The sequence below is a fragment of the Morone saxatilis genome, unplaced genomic scaffold, assembly GCF_004916995.1.
Source record: "Morone saxatilis isolate NCDOM2014 unplaced genomic scaffold, NCSU_SB_2.0 Contig24, whole genome shotgun sequence".
NCBI lineage: Eukaryota > Metazoa > Chordata > Actinopteri > Moronidae > Morone > Morone saxatilis.
The window spans coordinates 15,602,016-15,616,451 of NW_023339807.1; the positions used below are offsets into that span (position 1 = coordinate 15,602,016).

Genomic DNA, 14,436 nt, shown 5'->3' on the forward strand with positions numbered 1-14,436 from the left:
CCGCGTTCCTTTGATAGCGTCCTCCATTGTGGGTCATTATGGAGGACAACACAGCGTGAGATATACAATCTAACACCACTAGATAGCACTGTTAGCTCGAGCTGATTAAAATCACTGCAGTAACAGGACAAGGCATTATAACTGATACACCAATAGCCTGTAGGGTTTAGTACTAGTAGACATAAAATGCTTTTATTATTATGATTATAGAGGCAAAAAGTCTGAGCTGACATTCTATGGCGTTGAGTTATAACTGTTTTTGATGTTTTTTTTCAGATGCACATTATCAGAGGCAACAGGCAAAGGTTACATGTCATGCAAACTAGATAAATAACTCTTTATGTGTACCTTTGCTATAAAGTTAATCATCCACTGGCAATAATGTAGTGCTCTTAGTTAAAAAAGGAAAGAGGAAAAATATACATACAGTATGTAAACAGTCAAAGAAATTGCACTTTCTTGGCTTGTTATTAGAAGCCACACTACTGAAAGAGAGCAGAAATTTAACACTGGAACTAATTCACTGTCACTGATTGTCTGACCAATAATTAAAAACAAAAAAAACAAAACAACGTACACTCAGCTAACAAAAAAAGAGACAAATTATGTAAGTCTACAAAAAATCATATACAATCATAGTCAATTTTAAGGAGAAATTACTGATATATTGGTCAGCTGTATAATCTGTTAAAACATGTTAGTAAAATGAAAGATTTGATTATTAAGTTTTATGTATAATCCCGATAGTATTGTCATGTATAATACTACTTTTACACGCTACTGCTGATAGAAGGAAAACAGGTCTCTCTCTATGTACATTCACATGAAACTAAACGCTTATGGTTACTTCCACTAAGCAGATTAGCCCAATGCTCCTAAGATGAGAACAATCTACTATGCAACTGTACAGAAAAAAATGACCTCAATCCTCAAATATTCACAACTTAAAAAACATAACAAAGGAAGTCCTTATATAGTCCTTATCGGATGAGATATTGCTTTTAAAGACTGCATGAGTTCGCTTAGGTACGTACACAAGACAACATGGCACTTTTACAGAGCATTTGGGGCAAATCAATTCTAGTTTTCGTTCCCTTTCCTCTCTCCTTTCTCCGCCCGAGGACATTCTGATTGTCAATGCTCTGGAGCAAAGAGCGAAACATTCTGAAAGGCAGTCTGAAGTAAACAAAACACTTTTTACCCTTCTCCCTCCCTTCCCCAGGAAGCAATACTGAAAATAGTCAACAATAAACATTCCTATCATGAATATATTTTGTCCATTTCTTAAGCAGACAGTACTCAAGGCTGTCTTTCTTTTTTTTTTCAAAAATAACTTCTTTCTTAAAACCTCATTAGAAATTCTCTTGCATTGATGCCAAAATTCCTATCACTAAGCCCACCCCCCTCCCCTGCCTATTCACTGGTACATAGCAGACACTGTCTTGGTAAAGTGAAGAAAAACCCCTAACACTGTCTCGACAGCCTTTAACTGGTTCACTTCTACTCGTGTCATTTCCCAAAGGTGCAATGTGACTTTGAAAGCTTAACGATTAAATGAGGGTTCAATTTTGACCTAGTTAGGGCCCAGGCTACATTTTTATTCCCTCGGGCAGTTTGTGAACTCCTCGTCTCTTGGAATCCTCAGAGCCGAAATGCTGAGTACCGTATATGTCCACTTTCAGTCTCCGAACGACATCTGTCTTTCCCAGTTTGCTTAAGGTGCCGAAGTAAGAGCAATCAAAGTGTATGTCTGTTTATAGTGTGTCCACTCAGCATACATACAGTCTTTAGTGTGCTTGTTCATCCAGCACTAGTGCAAATTCATTTCAGCTGGTCTGTTTCTGTCTTTCATCCGGGACAGTCTATCTCCGTTTCTCTCATCCCTCGACGCTTGGACAAAAGATGTGTTGCCATGGTTTCATCCTCGGTGTGATGCCCTTCAGAGCGCTAAGTTCAACACACTCATCTGTCAGTGTGTGAGATGTCTTTCTTGCATTTTCAGCCGCAATAATTCTCCTGCTCTCTTCTCCCTTTCTCCCTTGTTCTCTGTGGCACTACTACTGGTAATAGCAGTGTTATGACATCAATCCCTTTCCATCTGTCCAGTGGTGGGCCTGGTCCCTTTCTCAGAGTGGTCCCACCTACATAAAGGCAAGATACTATCAACAAAACCATGTGTATACCTCTCCGAGTCCCTCCTGCTTCTGTATCTGATGCTCTACTCACCTCTCTCTGTTAGCTTATGAATGCTGCAGGGTCAAAAGTAAATCATTCAGCCGTTTCCTCCTCTGTTCTCTGCTGCAGACCTCTTCTTCCCCTCGTTTTTCTTCTTCTCCCTCCTCCTCATTTCTGTTCTGGGTTTTAGTGGGCTGTGGTGAACAAGTATGCACAATTAATTGCAAAAGCAGATTTTTATCCTTGTGGAAATTCTTAAAAGAAAAATATTGTTTTTCTTTCTTTCTTTTTTTCCGTGGGTGCATGTGTTCACTCACACAGGGGCTGGCAGTGAGCAAGCTGGAGGTGTCTTGACTCTGATGGTGGGGGTCACTGCTGATAACTGTCACCTCCTCCCCCACTGGCTGATCTGAAGGTCAGAGGTCAAACAGCATTCTGTATGTTAGTAAAAGCGTTGCAGTAGGGAGTGAAAACAGCATATAATTTATTTTACAGATATATCTGTATTTATGAGACTGACTGTCTTTTTTCCCCTTCATTACTATTTGCCATCAGTCAGGAAGTCTTTGATGGAAATTGTGTGGTTTCACTGCTAATGGGGAAAGTTGATGCCTACTGGGTTCTTGGACACCAACAGTGGATGACAGAAATGGAGAAACATTTCTGCAGGCAGAAATTCTGTGGTTGGAAAACCACTTAGTTTGTGCTGCTGAGTATGATATGGAGAGACAAGCCAAATATGAGGACAACGGCTGTAAGCGGAGCACACACACACACGCACAAATACATGCACACATAAAGTAAAAGACACAACACAGGACACCAGAAGAAATCTATACAGATGTACAGAAAAAATGAACATGTATAGACTTCAACCACGTACACGTATGCATACACAAACACCTACAGAAACAAAAACTAACACACACACTTGCTTCATGGACCTGACTTGATGTGGCTGTCGTCCCCATTGGCTCCATCACAGGACAGACGTTGTGAGTCCCTCTCCTCTCCCTCTGTGTCTCTCTCTCCCGCCCTCTCTATCCTCAGTTGGATCTGTCTGTCTCTCACAAGCTCCCAGTTCCTCACAAGGAACACGTGGTGTTTCACCACAAAGCTCCTGGCCCGGGCACACAGAGAGAAACATAAGCCATTCTGTGCTGACATCAGTGCATCAGTAGTTTATTCTGAAACGTGAATTGCTGTGTTCTTTCCATACCTCTCACTGCTGGTCAAAGGTTCCATGTCGAGGTGAGGAAATAGGCTGGTAATGTCACTGGAGCTCTCCTCCTGTGAAATAAAATAAAATAAAATGGAGGGACACATGCACGTTTTACCAGTTATGTAAACTACATTCTTAAGTGGAATGAATTGACCTCTAGTCACATAAACTCACCGCTATCTGGTGAGAGGATGCAGCCCTCTCCTTCAGCCGGCCTGAGTGAAACCAAAAGAGAGCGAAAGTGAGTAAGATACCGTATAAGAGTATTGATTTGATCCATCAACTAAACCTGAAGATAACACATCCGATGCTGGCAACTCACAGTAACGCCGCTTTCTCTTTAGGGGGACAGCAGGCTGCCTTTGAAGCTGCAGCAACACAACATGAGAATTATATCCATATTCATGAGGCTCCACAAATCTCCTTGTAACACTCTTTTATCTGCAAAGACGCTAAGGTTCGACCTTCTAACTTCCAGATTCTGTGTTTTGGGGTTCTACTGTACCTGATTGTGCTGCCACAGCCACATAACATCATAAGGTAATTGGAAATGAATCCGCTTCAGCCTAAGGTACTTCCCTGGGGGTAGAAAGGGAGTTTGGATGAGCTATCACAGCTATAACAAAGTATAGCAACATTTGCACTTTTTTAGATACTCACCAACATGTATGGGAGCAGGTAAAAGGCTGTATTCATGCTCCTCTGGTGTGTATTCCATACTCTCTCTGCACAGCTGATGGGTTTGGGAGGGCGGACTACGAAAGAGACACATTAAAAACATAAAAAAAAGACCCGATAACAGAAACAATGTTATAATAGTTTGTTTATGAATTCAAACTCACTCTGTAGTTTTGTAATCATCAGAGTAAAGACCTGCCCTCAGAAACTTCTTCCTGGGAGGACCATCTGCTCTCTCCTCTCTTTGGATGGTTACTGGTTGGGATGGAGCCTGGTCCACATCTGATTGGCTAAAACATTCAGGGGGGGTGTCACACTCAGATTTATCCTCAGCGACACTAAAAGGAAAGCATGAAGAGAGAGATAGAACGATAGAGAGGAAAAAGAGAAAGAGAGAAAAGGCACTGGTTTAGCACACAGTGCTGAAAACGATGGGTTAATATAGCAGTAGTGAGTGGTTGTATTGAATTTTCAAGTCAACCAGCTCAGGTACTTTATAGTACAGTTGTGATTGTTTACCTCTGATGACAAGGGGAGTCACCATGTTTTCTCTTCCGTCCTCTCTTCCTCTTGGCCTGCAGCTCCAGCTCTGTCACCTGCTGCACCGTGTCGCCTCCTCTATCTCTCTCTGGCACAATTTCGTCTTTTCTCCCTCCCACTTCTCTCCCATCTCTGTTGTGGCTGTGTCCTGGCAAGAGGTCGGGTGATGACATGGAGGGAGCTGCAGATGAGTGTGTGGGGGAGGATACAGTGGAGGGCAGTGGGTACTTTCTGGGCCGTCCTGGCCTTCTTTTGTGTTTCCCTGCCACACTGTCTGGTGCTGGCACACTTTTCTGCTGCCCCCGGCTTCTCGAGTCACCTTGTAAACCTGCAGTCATTGAAATAGAAAGGGGAGGGGAGGGGGGTTGAGGCAGAAGGAGGCAGGAGGGAAGGGCGGGTGTGTAAGTGGCAGAGAGGAAATGAGACAGATGTGGATCAGTGATTGAGCCAGCAGGAGGTGTGAGGTGAGGCCAGTCTAGGCTGAGTCATGCGGGGCCACAGATTAGGTGAGTCACAACATTTCCTCTGACCAGATCACTTCTGGGAAATGCATTAAGAATTGATTTATGTACACACACACACACAGCGAAAAACCACAAGAATGGACACAAATGCTGTGCAGACGGCATGCTTTTTAATATGAGCATGCACACGTATACACTCTTGTGTTGCACTCATAATGTGGAACACAATCTTAAAAGGCTGAGCAGACAAAGAAAGAGAAAAAAAAGTGTGTGTGAGTGTGCCCATGCTAGCGTGCTGTACTTCAAAACACATGTGTGTTTAGTTAGAGGATGAACTGATGTCAAATGTATTCCACCTCTCTCAAAAACAACATTTTCCCCTCACGAGCTCTCTATGCCCCGATTCTGACCTCCTTGCTATTCCTTCATCAATCACTCCTGAGGTCATCTATCTTTTTGTTCCATTTTCCACAGTCCCCAACAAGACTGACCACTCTTTCCTTATTGGATTTTTCCAAGTCAAATAGGCCCTGCTGGCCAGCAGTGAGGGATAGGCCATGCTTTAAATAGCCAATCTGGTGGTTAACTAATGACTGTGTTCACTGGGTAGCCCCAGCCTGCAACGCAAGCGTGTGGTTCGCTGTAGACCGGGAAGATTTCAAAGATTTTTTGGAAGATTCCCATCAAGATGCTGCCCTCCTGCTATAACACTTTTTAAAAATTCCAACAGAGTGGTTGCATTTGTGTGTGTGTGTGTGTGTGTGTGTATGTGTGTGGGTGGGTGTTCGGCACGTCCCCTGAACAGCAGAGGGAGTCTGAAATTGGCTATAAAAAGAACGGAGTCTGATTTCCTCTCAAACACCCTCCAGGCTTTGATGTGTGGCTCAACAACACCTGAGAAAAAGTAATGCTGTCACTATATTGGGCAAACTATTGGTGCCACAGTCTCATCTCCACATTGTGCAAATACAAAAATCTGTCACACTGTGCAAGTGAAAAGAGCCTCTTGGCATGAAACCTATTTACTCAGCTAGCTGTCATGATTTGGGCACTATAGATGTATTTCAATGACAAGCACGAAGATATTCTCTAAATGACTTCCAGTATTCTATGTTTTCATTGTTTTTGCCAATAAAATAATAACAGAATACAACTGTGCATTCACAAAACTCAAGAAGCAGGATTTTTGTAACGTTTATCAGCACAGACAGTTTCCAGCCAGAGAGATAGTAACATTGCAGTATGAGCAAGTATTCGCACCACCTTTAGGACTAATGTTAACATAAACTCACACTGAGCCATCAAACAGATGCATGTAAGTACTCTATTAATTCACACATTTATTGATCAAATTATTCATGCATCCTCACCTGCTTCTCTCCTCTCTGTCCACGCTGGCTCATCTCTCCTCCATGACCTGTCTCCACTTCCTGGATTCCTACCGGCCAATCTGCTCCTCAGACCCCTCCCCCCTGTTGCCATGGCAGCAGATGCGAACAGGTTGGTGTGTGTTGGGGACGGGGACGCCCTGTACAGGTGTGACTCTTGAGCGTCCTCGCCGTCGTCGTCCTCTCCGTCTGATGCAATCAGCTGGCCTGTATGTTGCTCCCCAGTGAAGCCTCTCCAGCTGGGGTTTGAGTTTCCAAATCCTGTCCCTCCCAGTCCCCCGAATTTTGTCCAGCTCTGACCCAGGCCTCCCCAGCCTCCTCCAAACAAGGACAGGTGAGAGGAACCCAACCCCAGTGAGGTGAGAGATGTGTGTTTGTACCTCTCTGCTGAGGATGATGACGATGTGGCAGCAGCAGCAGAGGAGAAGGAGTCATTTCCGTTCTCACATAACCAAGGCGATTCTTTGGACAACATACTCCCCATTCCTCTTGCTCCTTTCCTTCCTCCTTCTCCTTGCCCCAAAATAAACCCTGACCTTGGCTTTGAACTGGCCAACCCCTCTCTCTCCATTCCATCTTCCTCCTCATCCTCGTGTAACTCCTCCTCGTCATCCATATCTCGCTCGCAGTGCCGGTGACGGTGCTTATGTTTGTGTTTATGTTCACTCCTCCCACAGCCACAGGAGAGGCTGGATGTGAACCCTGAGCTGAGGTGTGGGCCTCCTCCACTGCCTCCTCCTATATCTCCCTCTACTTCTCCTCCTAAAGCTCCCTCCCTCGGCAACCTGCTCCTCCGCCTGTGGAATCTGGCGGGGTTGAGGAGGAAGTGGGCATGATGGGGCTGATGGGTGGCATACTGGTGCGGAGAGGGAAGCGGGTAGGAGCTCGGGAGGTGGTGGTAAAGTGTTGTGGCTGGGGGATAGCTGCTGTAAAAGCCCATATTTTCAATGGTCTCCTGGAACTTTGATGGGCAACCACATTGCCTGCGGTCTGGCTTCCTGTTGCAATGCACAGGCTGGCAGGGGTAGAAAGGCTGGGGGGAGAAGGAGGTGTTAGAGTAGGATGAAGGGTGAGGAGAGTAGAAGCCATTCAGATTGATCCTGAAGATATTGGAGCGGACGGAATGGGAGGAGGAGTGATGGCGCCTTCCTCCAGCAGCATTCCCACTCCCATCAAAGCCCTGTCCCAGTCCCGTTCTCGCCCAACCTCGCCGTCCGATATGGACCTCGCTGAACTGGCCAATCAGATCTTCTAGCTCAGCCAGAAACTCCGGATCCTGCATGTGCAGCTGCTGGTGCTTCTTCTTATGTTTATTTTTCTGTCTCTTCAGTGCATTGTGCCCAAGGCAAGGGTAATAATCTGAATGAGTGCACTTGTTGTGTCCCGGGCAGGGGCACGGGCACATGCATGTACAGGAGGAGGAACAATCGTAATCCCTCCGCCTGTGCCTGTGCCTGTCTCTGTGCCGCTCCACACTAGTTGAGTTGGTGATGGGGTTTGTGTGTCTGGGCATGTGAGTTAAGGGTGAAGAGACAGGAGAGGGACGGTCCACAAGAGAAGAGGGGTGCCTCTGACCCCCCAGAATCACTCCTGACCCCTGACCCAACCTGAGCATGCTTCGAACTCCCCTCATCTCCCCTCGCTCAGACACACTGTTGTTATCCGTCCCAATCCCACTATCGCTAGGCAGTGTCTCCTCGCTGTGTGATTCGCTCCTGGGGGAGGGGGTTGCCTCCTTAAGGTGGCCGGGAGAGCCAGGTGTGTGATGCAGTGGAGGGGTGGGACAGGAGAGCTTACATGAAGACTGGTGAAAGGGGAAGTGATGCCTTCCCTGACACGGACAACTCTTCTTCACAAAGGGAGAGAGGGACGAGGAGGAGGGAGGACGGGGGGATGTACAGGAAGATGATGGGGAAGGGAGGGAGAAGGGGTGAGGGAAGAGTAGGGAAGATGTTGGTTCGGTGAGGCTGCCTTCGCTGTAAGGGCTCTGGGCCCCACTGGAGTGGGTTAGAGAAGGGGATGGAAATGGGTGAGAGGGAGGAGGCTGGGGTTGGTTAGAGAACAGAGATGTTTCAGAGGGGTTGGTAAACAGAGACGACTGAGTGGAGTTCTGGGTGTTGGTTTGGACTGTTGGAGCTGTTTGGGCTTTGGGCTTGCGTCCTCGCCTCTTCCCCATGTAGATGGTCCCTCTCTTGCTCACATTGATCTGAGGGCCCAGCTTACTCCCAAAGGAGGAGGACAGGGCTGAGAGCGTGTGTACTGTTGTAGCCTCTATCGATTTACACATTCTCAGAGAGGTCTCACCATCTGTTGCCTCGACTCCCCTTCCCTCCTTTCCTACATACCCAGACAGCATTACCTTGTGAAGTCTCCTCTTCTTTCTTTTCTTCATCTCGTTAATCAGCCTCCTGATCTTTAGCTGCCTGTTCCCCTTTTCAGGAGGATGAAAGTCTTTACTCCTGTCTGCATCATCAGTGCGATTCAGTGCATCTCCACTCTGCTCCTCGGGGAGGGGTCGTTTGGGAGGACGGCCACGCTTCTTGGGGCTGGATTTAGACTGAGCTGCACACTGCAGTATTGGACTTGGCTCCAGCACAGGGGCTTTCTGAATTCCGTCACACCCCAGAAGAGGCACCTCAGTTGGGATAGCATTTGGTGAAAGTCTTGGGGGAGGTTCATCTAAGCTAGAGCTTTGGGATTTAGGGCGGCCCCTTTTTCGGGCAGGGGTTATGGGGCATCTGGAAGCAGGGGGGCTTGGGTCTGATGTGGGGTGACTCTGCTTTGGAGATGGAGGTTTGGTTGCAGAAGAGAGAGGGGAAGAGCTGCTGGTTAAAGAGCTAGAGGAAGCTGGGTGTGACTCATCAGTCTGCTGAATAGTGGCCTTGGCAGGAAGGGAGGTCTTGGGGTTCTGGGGGAAATTCAGTAAGAGATTATGCTGGGAATCTGAAGGGGCTTCCTGATTTTCCGCCCTCTGCGCACGGTGCACGAGCTTGGTCCAGCTGGGCCGTCTGGCTTTACGTTTCTTGAGCGGTCGGCTGTCCTGCTCTTGGGGGAAAGAAGGGGGAGAAACGGGGGCACGGGCAGGAGGAGTGGGCAGAGAGGGAGGAGCAGAAGAAGAGGGGTGGCTTGGAGGCACAGTTGAATGTCTTGAGACGTCTTGTTCTTTTGATTTACTGGTATCACCTGTTGCTGTTGCTGGCTCAGCTTGTTTAACGGGCTTGCAACCGTCATCTGTCTTGTCTATCTCATCTGGTCTGCCTGGATTCACAACTTTACAGGTTTTATCTAGTTTTCCACTATCGACCGTTTCACCACATTTTGCATTATTATCCTCTGTTCTTTGTCTGTCCGGGCTCAGCTTATCCCTCTTCTTCTCAGCCTTTGCTCTTTCAGTCTTTAGTTCATCCCTCCACGTATCGTCAGTCTTATGTCTTTCATCCTTTTCTTTACCGTGCCTTGATTTTCCATCCTTTCCTTTCTCCTTTTTCTTCTTCTTGCCTTCCTCCTTTCTGTTCTCACTTTTTGCTCTTTCAGTCTCCAATCTATCTCGTTTAGATTTTTTGTCTTTTCGTTTCTCTTTCTTTGCTTTCCTTTCTTTTTCTCTTTTTTTCTCTAGTGGAGGTTGTAGAGAGGGATCCTGGTCTTGGGATTGGGCAGAGGAGAGATCCACAGTAGGGGAGGACTGGGGTTTAGGGGTGCCTGAAGGAGAGGAAGGAGAGTCTGGCCTACTCTTACTAGACAGGCTAAGTTCTTTTTGGGAGCTGGTGGAAAGTGGAGGTCTTGTCAACGAGTCCACGGAAGAAACAGAGGAGGAACTGCTGTGTTTTCCAACTTTGATTTTCGTCGAGGAAGTGCCAAGGATGTCAGCAGTGCCTTTCCCATTCGATATTCCCTTCTGTTTTGTTGTCTGTACCAAACCATTATGTTTCTTGGAGGTCTTTCCTTCATTCCTGGTTTCCGATGCAGACAGAGCTTGGATGCCCGGGTTGGAGGGGGTAGTTGAAGCTGTCTGGTCTGTTGTGGGCGAGCTGGGTTTGTGTCCTGCAGGGACAGGCTGGCCATTGACACTAGGGAGCTTCTCTTTCTTCACTCTCTCGGATGAGCCATTTGAATCCACCTCTGTCTTATCGGCCAGTTTGATAGGAACCTGGGGAATGCAAACACAGAATCTCTGTCATAGACAACAACAGCTGTGACATCCATTAGTTTGCTGTTGACAACAGTGAAGGACAATGGGGAAGAGACAATAACCAAAATACTTTTGTTTTTGTCCGTCCATTAAAAGAGAGAGTGAGGACAAAATGACTCAATCAGGCAGAGAAAAGAGGGCATACTAGAGGAGAAGGAGAGAGTGAGGTGATGGAAACAGGAATGGGGTTGACACAGAAAGGAGAAATACAAAGGCAGAGAAACAGAGAGGAAAGGAGTGGGACAGGGACAGAGGGGGAGTGAAAGATAAATGAGAGCAGGTAGAGAAAAGAGGGGATGTAAAAATAGAAGAGAGGGACAGATATAGAGAGCTGGGCAGAGACAGAAAGAGAGAGAGAAAGCTGTGCTATTGGTAGCTATAAATTGCCACTAATACAGATGAGAAGGCTTGACATTTCGTACTTGTCCTGTAATTTTGGTATGCTGCAGCTTGAGTGGCGTTTGTGCAGCTAAAGCAATAAGCTTCCCCTTGGGTGATTGTCATAGGGACTGATGGACCAATGTCTGTAATAGCTCCAAGTGGTTGCCGTGCTGTTGTCCTATTTATAGGCCTGTTTATTTAAATGGGCTGCTTAGGTTTCAGTATTGAGACAATAGCTCATTTGACCTTATTACAACTGAGCACAAACCTGGGTGATTTTGCACCATATAAGGCTGGTGGTTAACTGCAAAAACCAAAGCACACACAGTATATGTCATTAATAATGTGTGATACCTTCAATCACTGTAGCCCTCAGTTTGTTTGTTTTCCATTTCAAGCTAACTTACACTAACAGCAGGTTTAATATTGGCAGCTGACAGGGAATCTGTGTGTGTGTGTGTGTGTGTGTGTGAGGTAAATTCCTCCTTGACTTACCTGTTTGGCAGACTTGGTCCCTTGGCTGGTTATGGCAGGGACTGAGGCTGTGGTGGAAGTTGTAGTAACTGTTGATGACAACGACAGTGGTTGCGATGACGAAGATGATGACGGCGATGATAATGATGATGATGCAAGTGATGGCGAAGCAGCAGATGCAGTTTGTTTGGATGTGGTCTGGACAGCATCCAAGCCTGAGCGTTGCTCTCTTGTTGCCTCGTCTGGACTAGAGCTGGTTTTGCTCTGCTGGCCCACTCCGCCTTCTCCATCCCCCCTTAGCAGTGCCCCCCTGCCTTGCCTCTGATAGGTCCTGATGGTGGGCTTGCATACGTAGCTCTCCAAGATCTTGGGCGGTTTCTTGGTACGTTTGGCCTGTAGTCCAATCCGGAGTCGCACATTCCCCTCAGGGCAGCTGGTCTCTCTGCCAGAGATCTGAAGCTGCTGCTGCCCTGCGCTTCCACAGCGCCCCTCGATGAGCAACTCCAGAACTGCCCCCTTGTCTCCTTCTCTCTTTCTCCCTGCTCCTCTTTTCTCCTCCTCTTTTTCCCCCTCACATCTCCTCTTTTTCTCTGCCACTTGGTCCTGTTCAGAGTCTTCAGGTGCGGAGGTGGGGTCCAGAGTGGAGTTTGTGGTCGGAGGGGTTCCCCCCTTCACTCTCTGGTCCATCAGAGAAGTCAGGGGGGAGAAGTAGGATGCTGTGGGATTCCCAGTATAACACTTTTAAATTACCCTTGTGGGGTTGGAGGGGTCAGTGGCAAAGAGCAGAATGCAGATGTAGGTGAAGAGATTTCCAAAACAATATCCTGTAACAGTCCAAGTACAGCTGGGCTCCTTCATCCAGCAAAGGAAGGTCTCTCTCTCTCTCGTCCTTTAGGCTTGAACTGAGATTGAATAAGTTTGAGGCAGAGACAGAGGGAAAGAAAGGACAGACAGACCCAGACAGAAAGATAGAGGACAGTGATTAGTCATTTCAGTGAGCTCAGATGCTGAGTAGCTGCAGTACAGGAATTGAGGGGAAAGTCCCCTTCCTGCTAGCAGCTGTAGAGAGGTGCTAAAGTCTGTGTCCACAGAGATGATCTCATCATACAGAAAACCCAGGGGGCCAATCAACGCCGCCGATTCCCAGAATGTCGGCATTAACTGGAAGCAAGACCTACTCACATTTTTCAAAAACAGCCTCAGTGAGTTTTCTCTAACAATCTGTAAATAACGGCAACCCTGAAAGGCAGCAAACGCTCCCTAAACGTCGACGCTTTTACTTATGTTCTCTGACTCCTCTCCCTAAATCAATATATCAATCAATCAGCTCCTGACTAATTCAAACACTTGATCCAGTCTCCTCCCCTCCTCTCCCCACTGTCTTTGCGCCTTCTGTTCGCCACTACTCCCACAAGCACTTCTCCTCCCACCCTTCCCTCTGCTGTACTTTCTTTTCTCTCCGAAACTCCCCTTTTCATGTTTGGCAGAACGCTTTTGCATGCATTCTCTATTAGTCCCATCCACTCTCTCTCTCTCTCTGTCTCTCTCTTTTTCCTCTCTCTGCAGACCACACAGTAAAATGGTCAACTCATACACTGTATCCATGTTAATCAGAACCATATTTCCTCCTCCACTTCGTTCTTTTCCTCCTCTCCAACCCAAAATCCCTCCATTCACGGTCCGACCATTCCCCTCCTCCCCTTTCAGTAGTGGTAACACAAATCCGTAGGAAAGGGTAAAACTTATTTTTGGAAAGGAGTGCAAATTCCTCCTCCTCCCATTGCTTCCTCTAAGTCAAGTAAGCTTTTCATTGACCCCATTGTAAATTGAGTTTTAATGTGACATTACAGCAAGTAACACACCCTAAAATAACATTCTCCTCACCAGGAAAAAAACTTTCTCTCTCATTCACACTGTGTTCAGCCCAGTTTTTAACGTATCGAAAGGGATTCAGCATCTTCTGTCATGCTTCCTTCATTATACTCTCTCTCTCATTAAGGAATACACTCATCCATTTTCTAATAAAACACACCCTGCCAAGCATTCTTGCAGCTCTCTCCTGAGAGCCTCTTATGAAATAGCTCTTCTGTCTTTCAACGCACTGAACTGCCCCCTTAAACTTACAAGAGCATCTCAGATAATGTTTTCATTTAAGAGCTCAGTGGGCTATCTCTCCTGCCTCTTGGTCCCTCCACTCCCAAACCCTTTCCTTGAATCATACTGAGCTCAAATCAACATCTGTTCCAGTAACTGCTGTTATGTAACAGTTTTGGAAAGGATTTCCAAGGCCAAACCTCCTTACAATAAAATAAAATGAGCATAGAGATGGACAGTGGTCCTCTTAAAGAGCTGCAGCCACTTTAATTCTGACCTGTCTTCCAGATGTCTGGCCTGTCCGAAGAAAAGAGCAAACTGAAGAGGACGTGGGCGTGAGCAGAAGCTCCAGTCATATGTTTCAATCTTGTGCAAAATACAAGAGGAGAATAAGAGTGGCAGGTTTTCAAACTTAAAAGGGCAGGCCCATTCAACATCAGTCAAAGTGCATACTAATAGCTCCTTATACTCTCCAGAGCTATACCTCTCGAGCATAACTCAAAATTATTCTAACATTAGACCAGAAGCTATTTCCAGTGACAGCATGATGAGTGGACTTGACACTGTAGTCAGTGTGGTTCCTCGCAGCGCTGAGGCGACGATTAAATCATGATAATGGCCCACCATATTTCCAGCGATCATCACCATCCCATGACGGTGTTATCATCAATAACGACAACACCATTATCGTCTGCCTGACAACAGCACGAGCACGTCCAGAGCAGCTGGAAATTAGGGCTGCTGTGATGGCATCTCTAAATATTGAACCATGAAGCCTCAACAGTGCACGGCGCAGCCTTCACTCCTCATGTACAGGGGGGGGGGGGGGTT

At 46.7% G+C, this 14,436-nt stretch overlaps 1 protein-coding gene across 6 annotated transcripts in view; it reads right to left on the reverse strand.

Annotated features, from left to right (window-relative positions):
• Nucleotides 1-160: 160 nt before the first annotated feature.
• LOC118335548 (histone-lysine N-methyltransferase ASH1L-like) overlaps nt 161-14,436 on the reverse strand; it is a gene marked incomplete at its 5' end in the record, with an annotated part of 15,578 nt that continues 1,302 nt past the window's right edge. Inside the window, 13 exon segments of one of the 6 annotated variants that reach the window (XM_035671880.1) lie at nt 161-2,141; nt 2,227-2,369; nt 2,493-2,584; nt 3,120-3,295; nt 3,395-3,465; nt 3,572-3,612; nt 3,720-3,765; nt 3,903-3,976; nt 4,058-4,152; nt 4,240-4,413; nt 4,595-4,943; nt 6,450-10,614; nt 11,533-12,413. In XM_035671880.1, the coding sequence (XP_035527773.1) occupies nt 2,241-2,369; nt 2,493-2,584; nt 3,120-3,295; nt 3,395-3,465; nt 3,572-3,612; nt 3,720-3,765; nt 3,903-3,976; nt 4,058-4,152; nt 4,240-4,413; nt 4,595-4,943; nt 6,450-10,614; nt 11,533-12,198 (6,078 nt within the window). In that variant the 3' untranslated portion in view covers nt 161-2,141; nt 2,227-2,240. 6 annotated transcript variants of the gene reach the window in all.